The sequence below is a fragment of the Euwallacea fornicatus genome, chromosome 10, assembly GCF_040115645.1.
Source record: "Euwallacea fornicatus isolate EFF26 chromosome 10, ASM4011564v1, whole genome shotgun sequence".
Classification (NCBI taxonomy): Eukaryota; Metazoa; Arthropoda; class Insecta; order Coleoptera; family Curculionidae; genus Euwallacea; species Euwallacea fornicatus.
In genome coordinates, this window is record NC_089550.1 from 943,821 (window position 1) to 968,744 (window position 24,924).

General features: G+C 36.5%; 6 protein-coding genes across 9 annotated transcripts in view; 3 read left to right on the forward strand and 3 right to left on the reverse strand.

Annotated features, from left to right (window-relative positions):
• Positions 1-1,795: 1,795 nt before the first annotated feature.
• Positions 1,796-4,516, reverse strand: Phax (phosphorylated adaptor for RNA export). The gene is made up of 7 exons (XM_066286402.1): positions 4,001-4,516; positions 3,655-3,946; positions 2,831-2,984; positions 2,624-2,772; positions 2,478-2,569; positions 2,219-2,396; positions 1,796-2,164 (listed from the first exon to the last, which is right to left on the reverse strand). The coding sequence occupies exons 1-7, from the start codon at positions 4,034-4,036 to the stop codon at positions 1,869-1,871; spliced, it is 1,197 nt and encodes a 398-aa protein (XP_066142499.1). The 5' UTR covers positions 4,037-4,516; the 3' UTR covers positions 1,796-1,868.
• A 200-nt stretch (positions 4,517-4,716) lies between these two features.
• On the forward strand, positions 4,717-6,583 carry LOC136341419 (trichoplein keratin filament-binding protein-like). 2 transcript variants are annotated; one of them, XM_066286385.1, is made up of 3 exons: positions 4,717-4,872; positions 4,927-5,167; positions 5,221-6,583. In XM_066286385.1, exons 2-3 carry the CDS (start codon positions 4,951-4,953, stop codon positions 6,540-6,542), a joined length of 1,539 nt encoding a protein of 512 aa, XP_066142482.1. In that variant the 5' UTR covers positions 4,717-4,872; positions 4,927-4,950; the 3' UTR covers positions 6,543-6,583. The 2 variants fall into 2 exon arrangements, with proteins under 2 accessions (XP_066142482.1, XP_066142483.1); XM_066286386.1 differs by having other exon boundaries at positions 4,935-5,167.
• Positions 6,584-6,589: 6 nt separating this feature from the next.
• Positions 6,590-8,714, reverse strand: LOC136341420 (golgin subfamily A member 5-like). The gene has a single exon (XM_066286387.1). It carries the CDS (start codon positions 8,553-8,555, stop codon positions 7,116-7,118), a length of 1,440 nt encoding a protein of 479 aa, XP_066142484.1. The 5' UTR covers positions 8,556-8,714; the 3' UTR covers positions 6,590-7,115.
• A 181-nt stretch (positions 8,715-8,895) lies between these two features.
• Positions 8,896-11,480, forward strand: LOC136341432 (transmembrane protein 192). Its single transcript, XM_066286422.1, has 5 exons — positions 8,896-9,101; positions 9,302-9,547; positions 10,150-10,429; positions 10,500-10,648; positions 10,713-11,480. The coding sequence occupies exons 1-5, from the start codon at positions 9,063-9,065 to the stop codon at positions 10,833-10,835; spliced, it is 837 nt and encodes a 278-aa protein (XP_066142519.1). The 5' UTR covers positions 8,896-9,062; the 3' UTR covers positions 10,836-11,480.
• Positions 11,481-11,847: 367 nt separating this feature from the next.
• On the reverse strand, positions 11,848-17,272 carry TTLL15 (tubulin tyrosine ligase-like 15). Its single transcript, XM_066286383.1, has 7 exons — positions 16,854-17,272; positions 14,377-14,665; positions 13,625-14,060; positions 13,312-13,569; positions 13,048-13,260; positions 12,775-12,988; positions 11,848-12,722 (listed from the first exon to the last, which is right to left on the reverse strand). The coding sequence occupies exons 1-7, from the start codon at positions 16,968-16,970 to the stop codon at positions 12,615-12,617; spliced, it is 1,635 nt and encodes a 544-aa protein (XP_066142480.1). The 5' UTR covers positions 16,971-17,272; the 3' UTR covers positions 11,848-12,614.
• Positions 17,273-19,270: 1,998 nt separating this feature from the next.
• Positions 19,271-24,924, forward strand: part of pasilla (RNA-binding protein Nova-1-like protein passilla) — a 52,325-nt gene continuing 46,671 nt past the window's right edge. Inside the window, exons 1-2 of one of the 3 annotated variants that reach the window (XM_066286382.1) lie at positions 20,359-21,386; positions 21,433-21,893. In XM_066286382.1, coding sequence (XP_066142479.1) covers positions 21,842-21,893 — 52 coding nt within the window. In that variant the 5' untranslated portion in view covers positions 20,359-21,386; positions 21,433-21,841. Of the gene's footprint in view, positions 19,445-20,358; positions 21,387-21,432; positions 21,894-24,924 lie in introns of those variants that run through there. The other 2 variants (XM_066286380.1, XM_066286381.1) reach the window with 2 other exon arrangements.

Below are 24,924 nucleotides of genomic sequence, written 5' to 3' on the forward strand. Positions count from 1 at the left end.
AAACGTTTTTAGACAAGGATACGTTAAGAGCGGTCTAAACTTAATTAATTTAATATTTTATGTTCTTTACTAGAATCACACACTTACTGGACGTTTTTATTCTCTATATCCTCTATGGATTTCTTTATGTCTTGGGCATTTGGAATCTCAACAGCGCAATTTTTAGTTAAAGAAATGTCAGCACTTTGGCTCTGAAGGGTCGTGGCCTTGACGGTAGCATCAGCTTTTGATAAAAAGTCCGTTTAAATAAATAAATTTTACGTCCCTCTAGGGACACCTTAAATGTGTGTAAATGTACAAAATACCTGTGTATTTTCTTAAACCATCCCGGAACCGAATCTTGGCCAAAAATTTAGAAGTCTCGAAAGTTTTTGTTGCATTTTATGGGTGCCAGAAGCCATAAATTTATCGTTTCGTCGTTTTATCGCTGTGAGCGCAATTTAATCGAGCTCGTATGAGCTGTTGTCAAGAGCTACTGAGTTAAGTCCAAAGATCTCGTCATTTTTTTTTTTTACAGATTTTAGCAGGAGCTTACAGACTCCGTCTATGTGTCGCACTTCATTTGAAAGATAATTTTAAGCAGATTCATATTTTGTACTGAATATAATTAGGAAAATTGTTTTTGACATGAAAATGGCTGTCGAAAAAACGATTCTTCCCAGTTTAATGAAACATCACTGAAAAAAGAGCCTAAATTCTACAAACACTGCGAGGGCTATCTGTGAAGTTGAACGTGAGGATGTTGTGGGTAGATACATTGTGGCAGATTTGGTTCCAAAGCACCAACGGTTGTGCGTCCAAATGCCTTACATGGCACCAATCAAGAGCAGCCTTATGTACCTTCATGTTACTTCCAGGAAATTATCAAGACAACTTGGACGTTTTTAACGAACCACCAATCGTCATTAGTACCGAGTTGGTTTCGCTTACAAACGTCCAAGAGAAAATCCGCGTGAATTGAATGAAGCAGAAACTCAGCGGCGGATGAATGTTTGCAAAATCCTTTAGACAATCGTTTTTCAAGGCGTATCATGATTTCTGACGAAAAGTGGGCGTATTTCGTAAATACTGTAAAAATAACTAAGTGGGTGCAACGTAATGAAAAGCCAGGACCACGAATTAGGCAAGAACGATTTAGAAAAAAGTTATGTTACGCGTTTGATGGAATTTTGAAGGAATAGTACATTTGGAAATGATTCCAAAGGGTCGTGCTGTGAATGTCAATCTGTATTGACAAAAACTAGAACGAGTATATGATATTTTGACAAAAAGGTATCCAGCTTTGGCAAAGAGAAAACGCGTAATTCTCCCACAAGATAATGTTCCATGTCATCGTGCACGTCGGATCCAAAACATATTCCAGGAACTGGATGGAGTAGAAATTTTACCTCATCCAGCCTATGGCCCTGACCTTGCTCTTTCGATTATTGTTTGTTTCGGTCAATGCAGCATTTCTTTAAAGTCTTGAGCGAATCAGGTGACATGCATTTGTTTACTTAAATATTATATCTTCGTCAAATGGAGTATAGACATTTCAGATATATAGCTTGGCTGAAAATCTCACAATTTTAGGAGAATGACCGCAATTATTCGGTTCTAGACCGTTAAGGTTGACTTTAACGTAATATTGCTAGAGTTCTGCAAAGATGACAGTTGTGCCACTCTTCTGCTGCCTGACACCTACAAATACTCCTCCAATAGAGTTTAACAAATTACTTTCTGCCCTCCAAGGAAAGTTTAAATGCGCTTTCTTTTGAATTCCCGTTAGTTCATCACGTTCAGATAGTCAAAAACACACAAGATATCAAATTTACTGGTCAATAAAAATTAATACCTAAACAATTTATTAATTGCCAATGTGCTTAGTCTTAAAAGAAATCCATGTCATTATCGCACGTTATTTCAAGAAAGTCATCATCATAAGTCTTCAATATATCCCTCTCGTCTACATTAGAATTGAGGCTTTTATTCGCTGAAACAGGTTCAACCGGTAGTGGTTGAGATTCCATGCCGTCCCCACTTTCATGGTGATCAGTTTCAGGGCTCGGAGGCGGATTTGTGCAGTTATCTTCATCTGCATTAGTATTCTTTAATGTTCTAATTGGATTTTCTTTGGCGAGTTGTTCGGCTCGTGTTAAGAGGTCTGGCAGTATCTTGTCGCGGTCTGAAAATTTTGGAATGCAAAGGAGTTGAAGTTACGGAGGAATTTAAAATAGACCTGCTTTTGTACTGGCTTTTAATTCTCTTAGCTTCTGTTTCTTCTCCTCTTGTATCATTTTTTTATGTAGCTGTTTATCTTCTGCAAATATGTCGCGCCTTTGTTCAGGAGTTATATAATAGTCTGTTCTAACCAAATAAAAAAATACACCTCCAGGCGTTCTTCTTCTTGTTTGATTCTTGAAATGAAACACTATATGACCATAAATTAATTAAAGTACTATTGGCAAGGAGAATGATATTCTCCATCATAAACTTACCTTTATAGGCATTCCACCATCTCTCTCTATATGCTGAGTTTCTTTAAAGAACTCTATAGTTCTTTCTTTTCCCATTGCTTGCACAACTTTTACTAAAAATATTTTAACTGCAATAAATCCTGGACTAATAATATGGAAAAACTTACATATCAGATCATCACGTTTCTCATTTAATTTGTCTGCTATATCTTTAACTATATCATTAGTATCATTCACTTCATCTACTGAAAGATCAGGGATTTCTTTAGGTATTCCCTTGCAGTTGTTTTCTTGACTTGGAGATTTCCTCCTAAGTCTACAAATTTTTTTGATATGTTCTAAACTATTAAGGCACTTCAATTATAATCACCTACTTGAAATCTTTATTTTTCATATCATCTCTACTCCGTTTGGTACCCTGTCCATTCTCTAACTCATCATAGTACTTTCTAGCTAAAGAGAAATCATAATTTTCGCTTTGGCGAGACCTATCTTTAAGGCTAACATCACAGCTAACCATTGTTTCAGCTGAAAAATAATATGGGAGATACGTAATAAGAAGTGATTAGTTATTAATTTAAAAACATCAACAACAATGACATATCTAAAATGCAAGTAACGAAAAAGATTTTGTATTATACTAGGAATTAAAATATAAAGATATGATCATAAGAGGCACACCAGAAAGGCATAGAAGACATAAAAAGTCATCTGAAAAACTGGTACCACTCTATGCATTTTCACAACAATCTGCAGACTTCAATCTTGTAAATTATAAAGATTAATATGTCTACAAAATTTCACCTTAATATCTTAGAAACTGAAAGTACTATGAAATAAAACATATAAAAAGCAGACCACAGAATTGGTAATGCGACATTACTTTCACCACACGTGCTATATTTATTAACAACTGCATTGCTAAAAAATGGTACAATACTATTTCTACAAACTGCATTTTTTGTGGCTAAAATGACTCATAGTCAAGAATTTATTTAGTAGACTTCAGCATTTATTGCCTGTAATATCAACATAACTAAAAAATGGAATTGTTTAATTTTTGAGGCTATTGGATGCAAATATTTTAATGTATTTGCCTGAAAAATAAAATTTTCTGAAATACGTTATTGTTGTAGTAAATGAATGATGTAAGAGCATAAGTGCTCAATTAGCAAGTAGTAACGCAACATCTACTTACCAAGCACATCCTCTTGAGCCCTAGTACTCCAAATATCATACTTCTTAAGTATATCTGACCTCTCTTTCTGAAGCTTTGGAATGGGCTTGATTCTCTTTGGTCTCTTGTTCTTTCGAGTCCCTGCATCCGAGTCACTATCTTCACTTTCGGATGACTGCACATCTTCTTCACTTTCACTGTAGGCAGTGCTTACCTCGTGAAATCGCTTTTGGGGAGCATCCAACGCGTAAGTTTCGGGTCTTTTTAGAGGTACATAAGTTTCTAAGGTCTCTCCATCAACATCATCTTCAATCTGAATGTGTGCGAATTTTAAGTGAATGTTTATAAATGTTTCTTAGTGTTTTACCTCGCCTTCTTCTAATTGGTTTTCGTCTTGTTCCATTGCAGTTTTGGTTTTTTTAACGAAAATTAACTGGTTTACTTATAAAATACGTTTTCTTGTTTCTAAATTCTAAAACTTGCAAACAAAGTTTGATTTTTTTTAATTCTCGTTTTGCAGATGAAACATGACGTATTGAGTTCAATATTCTGTCAAAAAGAACAATTTCTTGTAACTCATATCACTCCGTGAGTACAGTTTGGAAGTAGGAACGTCATTCTATTTCTTATTTATCTCTTGTAATTTTATTAAGTTTATTTATTTTGTTAATTGATTTTTGGCAACATTCGTCAAAGCCATTTCAAGATCTGTACGGATAACAAAAATATCCAAATATCTTTACCGAATTCTTACTTAAAAACACAATTAAATTTGATAAAATGACAATCGAATCGAAATTTCAAATAAAGGGGACTTAAGGAACATGGGTATTATGAACAATGCGACCAGGAAATGTTAAATGCCAGAGATTCTTCATTAAAATCCAAAAAAGTATTCATTTTATTTATCAACTTTTAATCATGTTTTTATCCACTAAGTATTCTACTTGTTGATATAAATTTTTTACCAAATTACACTTGGCAACGTCGAATTGCAGACTTGTATCACATCACCATGGAAACTTCTGATTTGTTTATGTTTTCATTTACTTGACATTCTGACATTTTTTACAAACTTTTTTTACTTAAGACTTCAAAATATTTTTATATTTGCTTGAAATTTAACCAAAAACAAGCTAATTTTCATATTTATCTCATAAGTTATTAATATTTCTAGTTTATTAGTTAAATATTAGAAGTTGTTTTCACTAAGTTATTATTTAAACGTTAAAGACATAGGTAATTTCAGAATTCAGTCGTGTTTCCCTTACAAAACTTATTACTATCCATTAGTTCTCTAGTTGCACCCCATGCAGTATGTTTCAATTCAAGGACGATGGTCCCCCAAAGGAAAGAGGTCGTCATCGAAATAAAGTGGAAGAAGGTATCATAAAACGCCGAGAGCGTGAATTTCGACATCAGCAAATGTGGGAAGGTGCTCAAAATTATTATAAACGTTGGGACAAGGTGAACACTAAATTTGACGAATGGACATCCCCCAGGTATTACCAAGATAACAATAAAATGCTCTTAGGTAAGTACCAAAGCAATATTTGATATTTATCATTATAGTGCCGTTATAAATAGATTTAAAAAATAAGAGGGACAAGGAGGAGTTGCTGCAAAAGAGACGTGATAAGCTTAAGAAATTGTTTGACGAGGAAGAGAGCAGCTATCAGGTGGAGATAATGGTCAAGCAAAATTTGGATATAAGAGAAAATCCTGCCAAATTAAAAACTGATGTTGCCATTTCCACTGATGTGTTGAAAGATGTTAATATTGGGCTAAAATTGAAGGAAGAAGAGAAAAAGAGAAGAGAAGCGGAGTTGAAACTTTACCATCAGTGGAGAGTAAATAATCCTATTGTTAGGCAGTTCGAGAGCAAATATCGATTCAAAGACCTCAAACTGTCCTGGCTTGACCAACAGGTTGAGAAACGCATGGAAAAAGAGAATGAAGAAAAGGAAAACAAGCGCCTAATTAAAGAACAAGAAGAAAGAGTGAAAAGGGAACATGAGAAGGAATTATTAATGAAAAGAGAGGCAGAAGAAAAACGGGTAAGACTCAAAGAGCAGCTGGACAAGCAAATTGAAGAACTTAAAGAGAAACAAAAAATGAGTGAGGATATTCGAAAAAAAGAGTTTCTTGAAGTTGAATACAAAAAACAATTAGAGGAACTTGTAGAAACTGCAAGGGAGGAAGAGAAAAGAAGATTGGCCAAGGAGACTGCCCTCTCTAATATTAAATATCATAAGCAGAAACTAAAACAAAAAGCCTTGGATGTTCAAGAAGCTTTAGTAAAAGACAAGGAGTTGATTCTCAACCTGAAGAAACTGCAGCTAGAAGATATGCTCAAAGACCTAAAACAAAAAGAGGAAATTAAAAGAGGTGTCAATGAGTTCTTTGAGATTATCAAACAGCAACAAAGCTTGGAAAAACAGCGGCAAAAACATATGGAATTTTTATTTGATTCTGAAGCTAGAGCTGTTTATGATAGGCAATTGGCAATGTGGCAAAATGAAGAAATAGCTAGAAAGCGGCTGCTTAAAGACGTCTTAGATTTTGTAAACAAACAAATTGAAAAGAACCTACAACAGCAGCGCGAAGCTCAGAAACAAATCCTGAATGAACGCGAAGAAATGTTGAACAAAATTGATGATTGTAACAAGGAACTTGAGGCTTTAAAAAAATGGGAAGAAAAGAAAAAGGTGCAGTGCAGAAAAATGATTGAGGAGGATATTAAATTGAAAAATGCCAGGATTAAAGAGGAGGAGAATAGCAGGTTGAAGGACATTGAGGACGAACTTCAAAGAGTGCAAAAGGAAGAAGAGAGATTACAGAAAGAGATTATTGATATACAAAAGAAGCGAGGACCTTATCGACCTCAAAGTCGGAGGTTGTTTTATTGATGTTATAATGTTTTAATACTTTTCCAATAAAAAAAATGAACAAATAATTTAATTATAATTGTTTAATGTTTTCTAATTGGGAAATCTGATTGTGTTAATCTATATAGTACTTTGCAAAAGTACAAATTGCGCGTTCTACATCATAATGAGATGCAATCAATCCTGAAAATGTGCTATTCGATATTTCTCTGCAACCAATCGTGCTTATACAACGTCCAGTAGAACATACTGTTTCTAAATATTGAGAATGAAATGTAATGAAAGGCCATTTCATAGAAGACACGCGATTTTTAAATTCCTATAGAAGTTTGATCATTAAAATGCTTTAATGATGATAAAATGTACTGAATCCAGCAACGCATTTTTTGTAAATTGTTAATATAAAAATCATATTAACTTTGTATTTGATACGATGCCATGTTTGGTTTTCAAGCTTTAAGAGGGCAGGAATCAATAAATCACTACAGTAAATTGCAAGAATCACTATCATTTTCTATAAAAATATTACAAAATAACGTAGTTTCTTCAAGAATTTAATGCGGTTCACAATTGAATTTAATAAAAAATATATTTCTAAGAAGTTTTTTTAGGGAAAACATATACCTTTCGACCACGAGGTTGGAAAGTTGGTTGTTCGTGATCTACAGTATCTTTGCTAAATTTAACACTTTTATTCTCAACCATGACAGTTTTTTCACTATCATGATTTTCTTTATTTCCTTTCCTGAGTGTAATGCTAGAGAATTTCTGAGCAAGAGAATTCTCTTCTGTACTATCCCTTTTTATATCAATTGTTTTTGGTTCTGCGAAAGTTTCTTCACTTACATTTATTGGTTTCAAATACCCCCTAGGAGGGGACTCACAGTTTTGAGCCTTATCAAATAAATAATCATCAGTATCAGATTTAGCACATTCCATTTCCTCTAGAGTAGTTTTCAGTTGTTTTATTGTTAGCTGCTGTTTTCTGATATTGACTTGAGTTTGTGCCAGTGAAGAGGAAAACATATGTTCACTCAAACGCCAATCAGAAAATTTACTTTCTAAGAATTTTACATCGTCTTTCAATTCATTTATAGTTTTTTCAAACAATGTGCGGGTTTGTTCTGCTGGAACATCGTCAATTTGGAAGTCCAATTTTCTTCTTTTATATGCAACAATCCCTTTTAGAAGTTCTAGACGAGACATGTAGCACTGTTCTGAGTCGAGCCTAACTTCCTGAATTTGCTGCATTATAGTAGTCTCTAAATCTCGCAAAGAAGCTATTTGAGATTGCATGTGTGATATTAGTTTTTTTTCTTTACTGTTTTCTATCTCTAGCTCCAAGTAGTCATGTTTCATGGCATTCAAAGTTTCTTGTAAGTGCATTCTTTCATCATTCACTTCTGAAAATAGTGATCCTTTTACACATTCTCCTTTGGGGAATGATTTTGGACACATTTCAAGGGCCATGTTGATTTCCAAAAGTTCTTCTTGTAAGGCATCAATTTGTGCAATTTTCTCATGAAACTCTGACTTCTTTGACTTAAACAACTCTTGCATATCTACTTCTTTTTGCTGAAGATGCAAAAGTTTTTTTTGGTCGCCATCACATGCTTGTTGCCAACTCTCAACCTCTTTTAGAAGTATGTTGTAGCTTTCACTAAGCAAGAGATATTCACTATATTTGTTCTCCTCATGTTCCCTTTGATTCAGGTACTCTGCAACTTTTTCAGATTCTAGTTGTTCCAATTCCTTTTCGAAAGCAGAAAGACATTGGGCTTTTGCTAATATTTGGGATTTTAAATTGTCTATTTCTAGTTGGTGATTTGATTCTTCATTACTGAGAGCCTGTGTCAAGTCGGCCAATTGGACCTGTTGTTGGGCTCGATCACTATTTTGTTGGTCCAATATTTCATCTTCGGCCTGCAGTTGACTAATAGACTGTTCCCTTAGTTTCAGCTTTCTGGTTATCTCCTCTAATTGTGTTTTAATTGATTGGTATTCTGAATTTGAAAATTCCGATTCTGGATTCATCTTAATTGGAACGATTAATATACAGATATAAACAGAAAATAAACAGTTGTTGTAACGTAGATTGTCTAGAAACTTGGAAATTAATGATAATTCTTATGTAGAAATAAGTAATACGTTAATGTTTACTATTATGAAATTCAAAATAAACAGAACTCTCGTTGACGTTGACTTAACCTTCTAAAGTTGCTCAGCAATCGAAAAAACCATGAAGTACTCTGTCGGTGCTGATAACTGAGTAAGTAAAAACGTTATTTAAGAAATGTCATCTGTCATTGCATTTGTATTTATTTTCAGGTATGTTTATATTTATAATTAATCTTATAGTGATATCATAAATTAATTTTAGAGCTAAATTAATTTGAAGTAAAGCGAGATAGTGAGTTCTATAAACATTCTGTAATCACACGCATAATAAGTAATCAGCTTACAATTTATTTAAGATTTTACCATAGAAAATGTGTTAAATATTTGCATTTTAACTCCTTGGGGTTAAAAGCATGTTAAACAATGGTGAGCTTATCGAGAAGCTTTAACACTAACTTTGGAGTAAGTATGGTAAAAATTTCCATAACTGAATATATACTGTGGAGTGAGTAAGCCTGAAATGCGGTTGTTAAATGATTTGTGGTAAAGAAAACATAGTCATAGAGATTAAATCGGTGGAAACAGAGTGGTTAAAGAAACATTAATTTGTTACATGGAATACACAAAAAACGATACTGTATACCTATCGTGTACTCTTTCAGGGAGCAACCTTTTTCAGTGAGTCAGTCAACATGGCAGACCTTGAGCAGCTACTCCCAGTTTTAGATTCTTTTCGAGGTTTCAAACCAGTTCGCACAACACCCCTCTTTGGCTTTCATTTACTAGTCACATTCGTCCTTGATATTCTCATCATTGTATATGCTGGAATACATCCAGACCCTGCTGGCAAATGCAGAGAATACTATTTGATAATGTATCTACATGTGGTGCTGTGGTTTCTTACATTGGTATGTTTATGTCGGATGTGTAAAGTAATTTTTTATTTAAAGTTAAGAAAAAGTGAAAATCCTATATTTTAAAATTTGGCCTAAAGGAAATCAATTAAATATATTTAGTACGTCGACAGTAAGTAATAAATCTATTATCTACTTCAAAAATCTAATTCTTCTGGTGAAACAAACATGACTTCAAACAAAGCATGTTTGCAAACGATCAATTTGTAGGATTCCGACACAGTTACTTGTTGTTCACTTTATTAATTGATGAATCACAAGATCCTTGTGGGAAGTTAAAATGGCAACAATCTATCTCTTTTCTTTTAATGATAAAAATATTAAAATTTAGTTAGGTTTACCAAGATAATTATTTTCATACAAATAATGACTTAAGAGCTAAAAATTGGTTAATTTTTTAGATTCCATGGAAAGTATGTTTCATAAAGTTTCAATTATAGGATAGGGACAACAGTAATAAACTTATTTTTGCTATTTGAATTGTAATTAATAAAATAGTAAACAAATTCTATTTATTAAAAATATCCTTTTCACTATCTTTTAACTTTGAATAATCTATGATAAATCATATTGCAATAGAAGAGATACAATTTCAGCTGCTGCACCTGATAACTAAACACATACACCATAATGTAAGGTTGATGGGTTATTTGGAATTTTACAAAAAGGTCGAGTGCCATGGTAGTTTACCACTTGTTGTGGTGAGTTTGTGGACGGTGGCTCTTCTCTTCATTCAAACTGTGATGCAACACTTTTATCTTGATAATTTTGTTGAAAAATGTTTGAACGGAGGCATTCTTTCGCCAAAGGCTTATATTTGCTTATTGATCACTGTCGAGTTTTGCGTACTCGCAGGCGTTAATGTTACTTACATTGGTAAGTTGGGTTTCCTTTCAATATTTCAAGTGAAAAAATTAAAAGTAAATTTATCCCAACTCTTCTATAGTGAAGGTAATTAGTTTCAACAAGAAACAGGCCCCACCAGATGTCATAAAAAGTGAATGGGTTTCTTCAGGAAATCCAGATACCTTTACACAGAATGAGGTTGGATACAGGGAAATTGGGAACAAAGTTTATGAGTTTTTGGAGAAACAGGTAAGTTCATTCTTATGATAATGTGAGAGTCAGCAAGGTAAAACGTCGTTGAACTATATTTTAGGCTGATTTGATTCGATATCTTAAAGAACACAACGCAAAACTTGCAGAGAAAGTAATGCTGTTGAATTCTCAACTGAAAAACGTGAATCCCGGGACTAGTGCTGGATCAATTAATACCTCATAAGCTGCGACTTATTGGTAAATTGAGATCATATTTTTCTTTGTTACATATGTAATTGCGTACTTTCGTAACGTTACATGATTGTTGAGTGATTTTTCTAACTTTCTAAGATCGTTACTTTCAACAATAAATTTTATAGAGAACTATATTTTTATATCAAAACCTCTTAATTATCGGGAAAATCGTTGTTACGTCCGATATAACCCCAAAAATTAGATTGTAGCAGATCTATTAATTAGTATTCAAAGCTTGATGCTTGAGCCGCTATGATTAACCATTACCTTCCACCTGTGTGGAGTTATAGTAGTCCCATCGACACGATGAAATCGGTGAACGTACTGGGATGAATAAGCTCTTGTTCTGGTTGGGAAATAAAATTGATTGTCTCATCTACACAACATCTATATCAACGATTGGATAAAGAATCGATTTCACACAATAAATGCGAATGTTTTGAATTTCGTTCGACCTCGCTCAAGGCCAAAAACTAATACCGTTGGAATGTGATATTTTTCTCGATATTAAAATATTGGTCAAATTTGGCTTAAGCGTTGTCAAGTTCTCTTCTTCGTTGTCCTCCCATAAGAAAGTATTATACATACATGTATGAATATCTTCGTCATCAATAAATGTTAAGAGTTGACAGTATTTCGTTGTCTCATTCCTCTTTTCAATATCCTTGGGTTTTAGACAATTATTTCATGGTCCTAAAGCTCCGGTTCCTTAATTTATAATTTTGCGAAATTTCCTGATAATTTCCTTATGTTTTTCCTATAATGGTTAGAATTTCGTTCAATCCAAATTCTAGAAACCAACAAAGGTTCAAAACCGATTAGTCGACTTAAGTGAAAAATAGCTTTGGCGAAAATTTAGAAGATTTCTTAAGAATTTGTAAATAAGGGGAGGTAGCAATGTTATGAAATTCTTAACAATCTAGTCTTCGGTATCTAGGAAATTTGCAAACCAATCCGTTTCCACGATTTTGAATGAGGTTCAAAAATGAAAGTACTACAAGTTTCATTTGTAAGGCTACAGGACTTCGTCCAACGTATAACATGTAATTATTAATTTGTTTCATACAATTCTAATCAATATACAAAATATAGTACATAAATATATCCTCTCGTTTTAGTTTAATGAAATATTATATAACAAGTATACAAAAAATATATTAAAAAATACTATCCAGTAATGTAAAATATTCGTTCAACGTACCAAATTTATCATGAAGGTAACTTAGAAATAAAACAAAAATGTATGTTTAAATTACAGGGTGATTCGCATACATTTTTTGACTTTTCCTATGGTTAGGTGTGTAATATAATTTATTATTAGATAATTTTTCGTATCACTTTCCCTTAATAACATATATAGGGTGTCCCGAAATGAGTAAAACTTTTTAAAAGAATCAAAAAGTAAGATAATGTGAAAAGTTTTAAATTTATTAAAAAAGTTTTCCCTTAACACCTGTTTAACGTAACTAATAATTCAACTCGGTATATAATTTTGGGACATTTCATGTAACCACGAAACATATATTTATCATAGAAAGTTCATTTGGCTACTCTTGAATACGTTCTTGTTAACTCAATAACTCCTAAATTTTGCTGACTTTAGTGTGCCGGACAGCTAAAGAAAGCGATCTCCGGCTTCTGTCGCCGTTGCGCTCAATTTGAGATTAAAGCTCAGAGATCAATTGAACCTTCTGTGATGAATATAGGTTCGTTAGTATACCCTATTGATTTTTTTATTCTCTGAAATTTATGAATTTGTCCAGCACTTTTAACACCATGTACTGTCAAGAATGCATTTTCCTTTAAACCACATATAATGCAGCTGATTTTCCGGCGAATATTTTTCACTTACCGGTTTTGCTGCTTCCTCCTTTGTCTACAATATATATCTTTATTAGAAGAAACCATCAAGGGAAAGAATTATTTACCTCTACAGGCGGAAACACTCTTTTGCAATCTCCTTTATGCAAATGTTCCTTGAAAGCTTCCATCAAATACCTTCTGGTTTCAATAGACAAACATGGTTTGCATAGCTGACATTCGGGGGAAACACAGCTACTTCTACACAATTGACTCTCGCATTTTTCTGGATAAGTAGCAAGATGTTTGTCGGAGACTATCATCGTTTCTTCCTCTTTAGACCTGTAAAAATTCAATTGAAATTCAGCCTAACAAAACCTCATATGAGATGCAATAATCACCTCATTTCCAAAGAATTCTTCTGAATTCTCTCTCCAACCCCTACAAGGCTTAAAACATTATACAACAACTGCTGATACAGCAATCTATTTGGTGGGAAATGAGCTGAGGACAAATTGGGACTCATATTGGCCTCCAGAAGATAAATCTTCAAATCTTCATCGACCACGAAGTCGAAGCGCATCATTTCGAAAAAGTTTCTTTTATACTTATACCTGAAGCTGTTAGGTTAGTTTTAAGAGGGCTTTTGGGGGATTTTAAGGAACCTTTTCAGGACATCAGCTATGAGTGTTTCCTTGGCTAGCAGTACTGTTCGTATCGAGTCTTCAATTTGGGACCAAATAATGCTGGGATCTTTGCCTTGCTTGCGTAGGTGTGCATTTAAACTCTCCCTCATGCCAAAACCTAGTTTGTTGTAGTAGTAATCCAAGGCTGGAACTTTCCATATGGGCAAATAGTCGTCGCCTACTACATATTTGTCCAGGTTGGTTGGATCAAATGGATAGTATTTCGTAGGACAGAACCTTTGATTTTTTTTTTAACTTTAGTAGGGTGCATTGAATTTAACAGGTAGTTTACCTCAGCAAAGCTTCCCCATTATAGATATACACCCTGAGAGGATCAATAGAAGTAACGATAGTGTAAATCCCAATATCAAACTTATGTCCATTAACTAGCAAGGGCTTGTCCACGAATTCCTGCACAAAAGTGCCACTTTTCTCCAAATCTATGTTCGATAGTTTTTCGATTTTTATGTTCCGGTGGTCATTATTTTTTTGGACGAACGTCCGGTTTGGGTGTGCTCTCGAATATTCCAGAAGTTTCTCTTTGTGTTCCGGCAGCTTAAACGCCGGCGGTATGTAATCTAGGCCGCTGGTGGCCAAGTCCACTTTGTTGGTGATATATCCACATCCAGGTAAATGATTGATTTTTTGGTGGGGTTTCAGCTGTCGTAGTTCTGATCGGAGGACGCGAAAGGGATAGTCGTGGGCCCATAGCAAGTCCCAGTCACCCTCTTTAAAGAAAAAGACAACTCGTAGAGGGAACTTTAACTAATTCGTGTTCGAGGTTTTGTGTCGGATAATGCGAGGGTTCGTGCATATTTCAAGTTAATATTTTAATTTTGTATGTGTATAATCTCTGTCATTTTGTTTAGGTTTATCATCATTTTGAATGCCGGATGTTTTTTAAAGAGTCTTTCTGGAAATATCTAATTAAATTTTCCAATATTGTCCTCAGATATAAATTCTCGAAGAATTAATTTTTTTTGTACAGTAAGAGCAGAACTACATATCTATACCTTCCTACCTTTCTAAGTACCTTTACATTACCATTTGAACTTTCCATTAGCGTATACCCCATTCTCTCCAAAACTGTGTACACTTCCTTTAAATGTCCTCCCTGGCTGTTTTTGCCATATGTCCAAAATGTTTTCGTATTAGTTGGTGGGGCGTTTCCATCAACGTTTGCAGTCCTATTAAAGCACTGTCTGCATTCATCTGCAGCTATGAGGAAGATGGTGAACATTGATACCCCCACGAAGAGGATAGAGAGGCCCCAGTAGGTGGTGAAGAGTTGTTCAATGAGCAGGATTAATTCCAATTTGTTCTCGGGTTTGACCTGAAGTAGTCATATTTTATTCATTTATTTTGTGGAATATATTGAAATATATATATATGTCGAAATGTAGGAGTTTGGTCGTTCGTCAGATGATGTTTTATTTGCCACATGTTGTTTAGGTCCAAATCAAACAACGTTCTACTACACAGTGAATCTGTTTTTTTCCACATTTTATGTTTGATCTTCAATTTTAGTTAAAATTCACAAGACTGTGGTGCAATTTTTTGCTTTAGGAATTAATACAATAATCGTGCTGATGTGCTGACTTAAAACATTTCAATGCGCAAATAAACGTCCTTGCTATTTAATCACCATTCACAGGGCGTTTCAGAATTGTACCGCATTATTTGAGGTATTTTCTAGTACACAATAAAGGAAAATGTTAATAGAGGCCAGTGTCTGATCTCGATCGGTAGCGGAGGATGTAAAAATGTTAAGAGAAAATTGGGTTTTCATTTTATTGTGCTTGATCTATTGTAAATTGAGCTTTCACATTTATATATGCATATTAGATAACTGGTGCTATCTAATACGAGAGTAGATTCTTTCCGCCTGTCATACAAAGTAATATATTTTCTGAGGCCTAGGTCCATAGAAATGTTTAGGAAAGTTTGCTTGTACGCCACTGAGAAATTTTACTTTTTTCTAAAGTTCGTCAATGCATTACCTAAATTTTACCTTTCTCAATTTTTGATCGAATTCTTCCTAGTTCCCTCATAAATGATTTAATTTACAAATTCCATCAAATCTACGGGACCCAGGAATTCTTTATTTGGTACTAGAAAATACATACATAAAACACTCTTTACATTAAAAATAATTGGAGGTAGTTCGTCGTATTTTTTCCTATTGACTATACATATACTGGAAGACTCCAGCATAGGTTTAACGTAAAAATTCGGATACTTTGATGAAATATCGAAAATTCTTTTTATCTAATGTTGACGAATGATTCCGGTTTCACATGAAAAGCAGTGGGCATAGTTGTACATCGTAAAAAAGCGTGTTTTTCGTGAGTTAAACAACCGTTATGCTTCACTCTTCGACGTTCTTTTGTAGGCTAAATGAATGATCATACGAATGTAATTAGTGAAAACAATTAACATCATTTCAAAATATTGAAAACGAGTTCAAGATGTACAATATTGTCCGTAACATGAACGAATTCTGTAACGAATGTTATTATCGCTAACTCTAGTAGTTTTCAAGATATCAGAGGAACTAGGAGAGTGAAATGTTTGCTACCATTTTATGTGGCATACTCAACTCCAACAGTGTCGCTAATTAACAGTGATGATATTTTGAATATAATCAATATACATGTATTGTTTTAATATTATCTTATTTTTTAAATTAATATATGCATACAATTATATTTCAAGTGCGAATACATATGTAAGCTCGGCGATTTGATAATGTAATTAACGGGACCGATCGAGATTTTCGAAGTTTTGAAGATATTTTTGCATATATGCATTTTAAATTTTCTCTTTTTTGCCGATCTTGACGTAAGCCTTATATACATAGTATATAATGCTAACCTTAAGACGATAGAGATAAGAAAATTTAACAAACGAATAATGAATAAGAAATCCTACGAATTTAGTAAACGAAAGTATTATTATTAATTGATTTGACCACGGAATAGCGGAATTTTCATGAGCGCGGTAGTATTAATGTTGTATGGTAGTTAGAAAGTTTCACCAATATTTTATTTTAATCTTAAACATTGTACTTGAACGTTTTTTTTTTCACTTCGTTATTTACAGGATGGGCCATCACCGTCAACGCGAGAAAAACTACTATCCGAGCGAAAAAGAAATTCAGCGTTGAAAATGGGCTGGCTTGTTTGACTTGTAATTTCCTCTAAAACTGGCTTCGCATCTGTTCTTTAAGGAGTGTTAAAATCCACCACACCCAGGGTGTTCCATAAGAAAGGCAAGTACTTAACATCATGCTTTCCACGCACGAATCACCCTGTGTACCCGTTGAACTTTCAGGTGGTTCAGAAAATTTCCCCGAACTTATTTGAAACCTGCAAAAAAGCATTGAACCAAAATACCCACGCTTAGCGAATGTAACTTGCTTTTAGAAACCTTAACATTTCTCTTATCATGACCTAGCAAGCGCTTCTTTTATGAACTACTTTCTTGTTGTTTCACCGAAATACCATTAAAATCTCACTTACCTCGTCCAATTCCATTTTGTCCTCCTCGCAATTTTCTTCACCGGACTGCGTTTTGTCGTCGTCTTTGTCACGCATTTTTTTCGGACTTAGATTGAAATATCCGATGCCCACCGACATGGGTTTAAGTGCCACTGTTCACACACAAAAATAGACGGAACCCGCGGATGGGATTCTCGTGGGTTCTGTCGGAATAATTTATAACGGTACGACTCTCGTTACCAGTGGTAATGTGAGCGTATATGAATGCGCGCGCGAATATTCACAGATGAAAGCTTTACTAACAAGGATGGTTTGATGGCTTCGATTCTTGTTTCTTCTGTTCCAATGTGCTTCAGTGTGGTACTTATGGCTCAGTCCTTATTTATTCATCTTGTTGTCGCTGTAATGGGAATTTCCTTGCTAAAAACGGATTTCAAAGGGAGATGGTTCGTAATTTCGATTTTTCTTTATTAACCCCAACGGGTTAATAGTTTTTTGACGCAAACCGGTTTTGTTAAGGCATAAAGAAAGCCTCGATTAAAAAAAAAACTTATACAACCCCTTACGTATAATTTTAAGCATGATTTGTTATGCTATTTAAAGTTTAATTCGGAACTACTTTAGCGTGCGGAGTTAGGGCTCTTTTGCAGGGTGAATGTTTTAGAGCGCATTACGGTTTGCATTTCATTAAAAATGTCCCGACGTGGCGCCATCTATACACCCGTGAGGCGCGGACGCTTTCGCAATAGCAGATCGTAACTTTTTGCCAACGCCATCTGGGCGTGATTAACCAAACTGAGCATTGTGCAACAGAACTAATCTGTTCTTGTTCAGCAACTCCTTCTACCCGCGGTTCGCAGGTGGCGCGATTGCATAATACTGGATCAAACATCACCCTGTATAGTACCTTTTTTGTTTAAATTAGAGAATGCTTTGAGGTTCAATGATATCACCCTAAATGTTCAAGTTTTTTTCAATTTTCAAACTATGCGTCTCAAAATTAGAGTAAAAATTAGCGCTGTGTGATTGATTGTGCAAATTGTTTGGAGCGATAGAGGTGCATATTCGACAAGTTTTGTCACATTTCTCCCAAATTAAAATGATTCCTGTGCGGTCCCCACAGTTATAAATACTGCAGTCCTCTGTTAGGTCCACTTTCAGGATTTCGCCCTAAGCTACGATCCATCACACAGGTCAGAACACGGATCCCTGTGGGACTCCACAGGTTATATATACTGGGTTTCACCTACATTTTATGTTTCCAGAAACGGTAAAAAGGTTCTTGTTTTGATGCTAACAAGGCGGATGCTCGTTAAAAATGCCTCGTCAAAAGATCAGAGCGCGTCAAAAACTGTGGAATAATTTGCATCACACATACATGTATGTACACTTCGATTTCGTACTTTTTAGCTAAAAGCAGTTGCTTCCCCGAATCGTCACGTGACTAAAAACATATCGCCATTTTTCGTTTATGTTTAAATTTCATGTTAACGAATCAACATATGTGTAGAAGACTCCAGTGATTAAGAACCATTCAGGCCCTTTCGCCGATTCTCTGTTGATTTACAATAATAAGATACAAAAGCCCTGTTGACCCATCAGATATCTAGAGTCTTTCACATTAGTCACCCAAGCAAATCCGTCTGCAAACCGGAATTGAATGTGGTCCGTTTTGCAGACGAACCTAATGATCGTTACTACTCATGCGACAAATCCCACCGATAATGCCGGGTTAAGTCATAAGGAGATTAGGGCATTAACAGTAACTTTATGTACGCAAATGAGATTTCTATAATGGATAAACATTTACCAACTGAAGATCCACAAATACTAATTATCACGAAATGAATATCTGGAGATATATGTTAACATAATAAAGCTGAAAGTAACAGCTACTTTGTTTGAAACATCCTTGGCAATAGAAGACAAGAGAAGGAATACACACAAGAACCAGGGGAGTCAATTAATTAGTAATCCACAATATGCAAATGCGCCATTATTGAGGTCTAAACTGCGTCATATTTGCGAATCTCTCACTGCGTATTATTTATTTCTACTAAGTAATATTATTCTAATTCATCTATGACCATGAATCGCAGCTTCGTTCACGGCCCATCAAGCAAAAATACGCTGAGGAATTTTTTATTCAAGGTTCCAGAGGTAGTGCTAATTAATTGGTTAATAAGCGTGCATTAGAGGTAAATTATTGTAATAATATTTTCAGAAGGTGTTAGGAATTAGAATCGAAGGAGAGAATTCTCATTGACTTGTAAATATTACCCACCACAAATAGGCTAAGAATACGTAAAAACGGACAAAACGGCGGAACGATCCACAGATGAATGCTGCGCACCCTTCTGGGCGAGGTCGTTTAGGTTTCGAGGTACGAGTACTGCAACTTGGTACTCGATTATTCCCTCCAATCTCAGAAGGTTAAATTTCAACAATGAATGGTGACTGCTCATCCCCCTGTCATCGGGAATTCAAAAAAATTCTCGTTTGTCAGTCATTTTCGTCATTTTTCTTTATCTCAAAATTTTGCGTTCGTTATCATTTTCATGCCGAGTGTTCGTCCGATCGTTCCATCGTCGAAAATTTGCGATTTCCTGTGGGTAAGTGTTTAAATTACATAGGCTAAGTTGCGTTTGGGGCTCTTGGTGCCCCTGGGCATGTGAGAGGGTTGTTGGTGGGCCAACTTGAGAGCTTCAGAGGCCTGCAGGTCCTCTAGACGTAATTTATGGTTGCCAGTGGCGTGTTATCGCAGAAGCCAGTCAAGCCGCGGATTTGGGGCGCCGAATTTCTTTTTAGTACTTGGGGGGGCTGTAAGGACGCATTACTTATTGCGGCGTAGGAGGGCCAAGAGGGCGGGTTACTCGGTCAGGTTTCCAGCATTAAAATGTCTTAATCCACTACTGTCGGTAGTGACTCGCAAGATACCTGAGTAGTTTCGCTAGAATATGGACGAGGCACTGCGCAGGAGCGTTAAAAAAAAAATTTTCGGTGGCTCTATAGGGAAATACATTTGAAACAAATTCGATTTAAATTTGAAATTGCTCTAAATTGTTAATGCAAAATATTTGAAAAAATATCAGTTTAATTAAAAAAGCTTCTTTATTAATTTTTTTATTGATATATTTTTACAATACACCGGGTGTTTCGTTGAAGATGTCAAAGGACCACGTCACGTAAGCCTTAAATGGCTAACGTTTGAAATTAAAGTTCCATTCGACACATGTAAAAATCGTTTCAAAAATATTCTTGCGATTTTGGTTTTGAAAACGTTTCTTCTGAACACACGTTATGTTCTGAATATTTAAAAAGAGCTGTTTTTTCCGATTACCTCTCGTTGAGAAAATGCGCTTCCACCCAGTGCCGCTCTAAAGTAACAGGGTGGGAAAAATAGTAGAAAAACGCACCTAACTCGGCTCTGGAATACTAAATAAAGTAAAACCAGATTTATGGTATTTATTCGTGCCATAAAAGTATCGTGGGTCTCATCGACAAAAACTTTAAGTTTGGATTCACTTTTACTTTAAAGTTTTCACTTATACTGCCAAAAGTAGGCAGGGCCGTATTCGGGAAAAAATGGTCAATGACGATTCCTGAAAAGCGAAACGTCGCGGAGTAAAATCGAGATGAAGCTGGTGAAAAAATTCGTTCCAAAACTTGGGGAAAAAAAAATGAAAAAGAAAATCGAAAATTTCGGGGTTTTCGAGATCGATGAAAAACCAAAAATAATGTTGTAGATCCGTCTGCGTCGCGAAACTACTCCGCGGCCAACTTTTACGCACTCAGTCAAATTTGTGTCTATTGCCGTTTACGAAATCCCCATGCCGGACTGCGTGTCTTGGACGCACTGTACACTGCGTACACTGGTGTGTTTTCTTATACGGAACAGGACTTCGACGCGTAGTTTTAACGTTGAATTCCCGGAAAGCTGTTTACTCCTCGGGCCTTAGAAGTTGAGTGGGGCTCCCGGTGACAGGGCAAGCATCAATGAACGACCTCGGCAACGTATCGGTGTGTTAGGGAATTGGAGCAAAAGTGCCATGGCACGGTGTTAAATCAGGAAGCGCGCAATATAGCAGGAACAATGAAGTGGTTGTCCTTTTTTTTTTTCGGTCGGCGCAGCGAATCAACGAAAGTGGGGATCTCTGCGCTATCTAATCAGCGACAGGCAGGAACACCGGTCCCTCGTTTGCTGCTCGGGCCATGCACAAGGCAAATTCGTAAACTTCGATCAAATTCAGTCTCAGTCGTGTCGGGCTCGAATCGAGCGAACGTCGCACTAGAGAAATTTGCGCCACAGAGTCGGTTCGCGAGTGAGTCCAAGGGAAAAACTACAGTCCGCGGTGGGTGTGCGCAATATCCTTGCGGCAGTGCGAGTGTGTGTGTATTTCCCCATTATTCCCGCTCTGCGCTGATGGACTAATAAGATGGCCGCCGACTCGGGTATGGATACGTGCCCTTCGCCGGAGATCGCGGATTCCAGGAAGAGGCCCTTGGACGGGGACACGGAAAACGGGGATTCGAAACGGTCGCACTTTAGTTCAGGTAACCTTGCACCCCATTATGGCTAGCGATTAGAGATTTAGTTTAGTCCGCAGGGTTATAGTTTAGTTGTTGCTTGCGAATTGTTACTTTTTTGCATCGCCGACGTCGCGGTGCGCTAGTGGCGCGCTTTTATTTCTTGCATGGCGCGAGGAGGAGAGGACAAATCAATCGGGTCCGGCTGGTCGACTCCTGGTGCTGGCGGCGGCAACGGGCGGCAACTCGGCGGCTCCATTCAACGCGCCACGGCGGACATGTAGTCAGCCTGCCTGCCTGCTGCTCGATCAGCTGCTCGCTCCGTGGTCTGTTTTGCTGCTGCTGGCTGGTAATCTCCTGTCTATTGCGATCGCGAAAACACGACGACCTTTATCGCTGCCGTCGTCCGTGACAACGCCACGACGCGGACGCATATGTTTGCCGAAATTTTGTCCCGTCCCGAGAACGGTTCCTGCCACTAAATGATCCACGATTCGTTTTTCCTCCGGAACTTGATGAACTCCCTGCCCACCGGTGAGTTGTCGCTTTGGTGGAAGTCCCCCATGGGGGTTGATGGTTTCTTCCAAATCATCTTCATCATCAGCTTTCCTCATTCCTTGCACAATTATTTCAGTCTGCCACATCACGCATTCCACCAGTGACTACGTAATCGCGTCGCATCATCCTTTTTCCTGTTATACATAACCTAGAATCACCAGCGACGATCATATGTTCAGTTGCACCGCCTTGAAAGTAAACGCAGCAATTGAACGATTTCTGCATCTGCCTGTCGCGAATAATTATCCCAATTAATTATTTATTTATTTATTTTTTTTTTTTTTCGTTTTGGTCACTCCATTTGCACCTTTATCTTAGGCTCAATCGCTTTGAATGTCTGGAACTGCTTTGTCGTTACGTCAAGTGAACGTTATAATGGTTGCAATTTTTTTTTTTATCACCGATGCATGCCGTGGCAAGGTCACATAACTCGCGTCGCGATAATCGCTTTCGACTCATTATTTGTACCTACTTCCAATATGGCAGCTTGTGATCGGCTACTTTTGTCCGCCGCTCGTCCCATAGGGACACTTTTTAACCATCCCACGTCACGGTGAAAGGACATTTTTAATAACCGTATGCAAATTTTTATCGCCCATCCCAAGCGATCATTTTGCGAGAATCCACGTTTCTCTCGGCGTATCTTAGATTACCGCTCGAATTTTCTTGGCAGGTTAAAGCTAGATTTATAGTTTCTTTACCGTAGGCCGTAAAACGTATCGTTAAGGCCTCTGATGTCAGAATTGGCATACGTCACTTCTTGCGGTAACTTCTAGAGATACGTTTGAGGTGGGTTTCTCATTTTTTCTTTTGTTATGTTACGTCCTAACGTCGCGTCTCACGTTAACCATACAATTGATCCGTCATCACGTGCAAAGTAGAAAAATCCTCGAGGAATGCGAATCATGTGAGGGTCATCGCCTAATTGGGACCTATCGATTTATTCTTCGGCTCTGATAGACATTTTAATATATTTAATTAGATTTTCCCATGATTGGGGTCAATTATTCAGCGGCTGGCAACGCTCTAAATACCTTTTACTCACTAGCAGTCCACTGACACACCTGACGGTACGCACTAAAACTCCCTACGTATTCCGAGAGCAAATCTCGTAGAAATTTCTATCAAAATTTAGTCCAAAACTGAATAAACCTTTATATGATCCAAATCGCGTAACTTTCTAGTAACGTCACAAAATTTGACGGTTGAGAGTCGCCTTCCGTGAAATGACAAGTCACAAATTTGATGCGCTAAAAAAGGATAAAGATATATTTGAATGTCCAAACATAACCCTACTTCTTTGCAAGGTTGCCGCTTGATTTGTTGACGTTTTGGTTTAATTTTTGGCGGTAAAATGTTGGCCTTTATTATCGGTGTTGTTATTGTTGGTTGGTGTCTTAAATAGTCAGTGTAAGGAGCTTGTAGCGTCCCTGCTGCACATTAGTTTTGAAAATATTTACCGCTGTGTGAATCCCCCGACGTGCATAAAATACGCGTAAGTTGCGCCATATGAAACTCGCAATCGAAACTTATTTATTCTCTCCTCGAACTTAGACCGCGCTGCTAAGGCTTGAGACCTAAAGGTTGTTCTAGCGAGCAAACGACCATTCATCAGTCTGGTATATTTCTAAATATGTGACGCTGGCAGGAAAAAAGCGAAAAAACCACGAATTTGAAGTCGCCCAATGAGTACGATCCAGCGAACGGGGTATCGAGTGAGAACTTCATCTTCTCTATTCGGCTTCTCTGCCGTTCGCTGTGAGGGCGGTTACGGTGCGAATTTAGTGAGGGAACGAACCTTGAACTCCGACGAAGCTCGAGGTTCGTTCCGCTCCACTTCGTTGTTAATTTTTTTTTTTGTAATAATTAATTAGTTCAACTTTTTAATTTCGCGTGTTGTCCGTTATGTGCTACGTCTTGTCCAAGTCTTCATTACCTGGCCCGAATGCTTCCGAGCACGTTGCATTACGACGTTATTGTGGTCGAAACCATTAAGATGATGTCACAATAACTCCTTTGTTACCTAAGCTCCAATTAAAGTTAAAAACTTTTCATTTATCCATTGGCCTCACGAGTACTATGATGCGACGTAGTGCGAGTGTTGCGGCCACATTCTTGAATAATAACTTCTTCGGGTACGTGTTGGATTTCTCGGTTATGACTTCTATCGGGTTTCGTCATGATAAGAGAAATTATGTTTCCGTCGGTTTCTTCCAACGTTTATGCCCGAGTTTCCGTTGTTCATCGACAAGCCGAAAGCAGGTAAACTTCTCATTAATAAATGACTAAAATTCTGGGAATTTTATTTCATAACTCAAAAGACGCAGGAAAATCCATCGAAAAGTACCACGTGTTAACATACAGAACCATTAATTATGTTTATATGTTAAATGACTACTTTCGTGCAGTTTGCAGTTAATAGTAATTTTCCGCGTTGCGCTTATTATTATTATTAAATCAAATAATCATTACAGCGAGGTTGAAAGTACACACATTAACAACGAAGCAAAACAACATTATTATTCAGATTATTACTATATTCAATCTTAACACATTTAATGTCCGTTATTAAATAGAACATAACCTATGTTATTGCGTGATATTATGCAGTCCTGAAAAATAATGGGGCGCCATAATAATAAATAATATAAATAAAAAATACAGAAAAAATCAAGCTAATTCGGGCCGTTAGGAGTTGAACCCCTCTCCAGTGAGGTTTTCTTAAATTACTGTACGACTCCCGGCGTTTTCTCCTGAAATCAAAAGGAATATTGATTGTGTCTGACGAAAGTGTTAACGATAACCGTCACTGGTAGGTCGTGCTAATGTTTCTGCACAACATGAGTTATGTTCCCCGTTAAAGAATCATAACTCATGGCATCTCTAAAATTAGATAGTCTGTGGCCCGAAAAAACGAATTTTGCGGCGGTAGGAATGGAACATAATGAAAATGTCAGTGGAAACTTTCAGATTTGCGACGAAAACGTTTCGGGTATTCACCCAAGAA

Excerpts from the sequence above, each read along its gene's own strand:
- Phax (XM_066286402.1), bottom strand. The coding sequence starts at position 4,036 with ATGGAACAAGACGAAAACCAATTAGAAGAAGGCGAG. Across the intron at positions 2,570-2,623 it reads GAAACGTGATGATCTGATAT|TAAAAGTTGTGCAAGCAATG; the intron begins GTAAGTTTTTCC and ends AAATATTTTTAG. Across the intron at positions 2,165-2,218 it reads AAAAGCCAGTACAAAAGCAG|ACCGCGACAAGATACTGCCA; the intron begins GTCTATTTTAAA and ends CAAAATTTTCAG.
- LOC136341419 (XM_066286385.1), top strand. The coding sequence starts at position 4,951 with ATGTTTCAATTCAAGGACGATGGTCCCCCAAAGGAAAGAGGTCGTCAT. Across the intron at positions 5,168-5,220 it reads TAACAATAAAATGCTCTTAG|ATTTAAAAAATAAGAGGGAC; the intron begins GTAAGTACCAAA and ends CGTTATAAATAG.
- LOC136341420 (XM_066286387.1), bottom strand. The coding sequence starts at position 8,555 with ATGAATCCAGAATCGGAATTTTCAAATTCAGAATACCAATCAATTAAA.
- LOC136341432 (XM_066286422.1), top strand. The coding sequence starts at position 9,063 with ATGGTGAGCTTATCGAGAAGCTTTAACACTAACTTTGGA. Across the intron at positions 9,102-9,301 it reads GCTTTAACACTAACTTTGGA|GGAGCAACCTTTTTCAGTGA; the intron begins GTAAGTATGGTA and ends GTACTCTTTCAG. Across the intron at positions 10,649-10,712 it reads ATGAGTTTTTGGAGAAACAG|GCTGATTTGATTCGATATCT; the intron begins GTAAGTTCATTC and ends ACTATATTTTAG.
- TTLL15 (XM_066286383.1), bottom strand. The coding sequence starts at position 16,970 with ATGTCGGTGGGCATCGGATATTTCAATCTAAGTCCGAAAAAAATGCGT. Across the intron at positions 13,570-13,624 it reads AATGGGGAAGCTTTGCTGAG|GTTCTGTCCTACGAAATACT; the intron begins GTAAACTACCTG and ends AAAAAATCAAAG. Across the intron at positions 12,723-12,774 it reads GAGTGTTTCCGCCTGTAGAG|ACAAAGGAGGAAGCAGCAAA; the intron begins GTAAATAATTCT and ends TATATATTGTAG.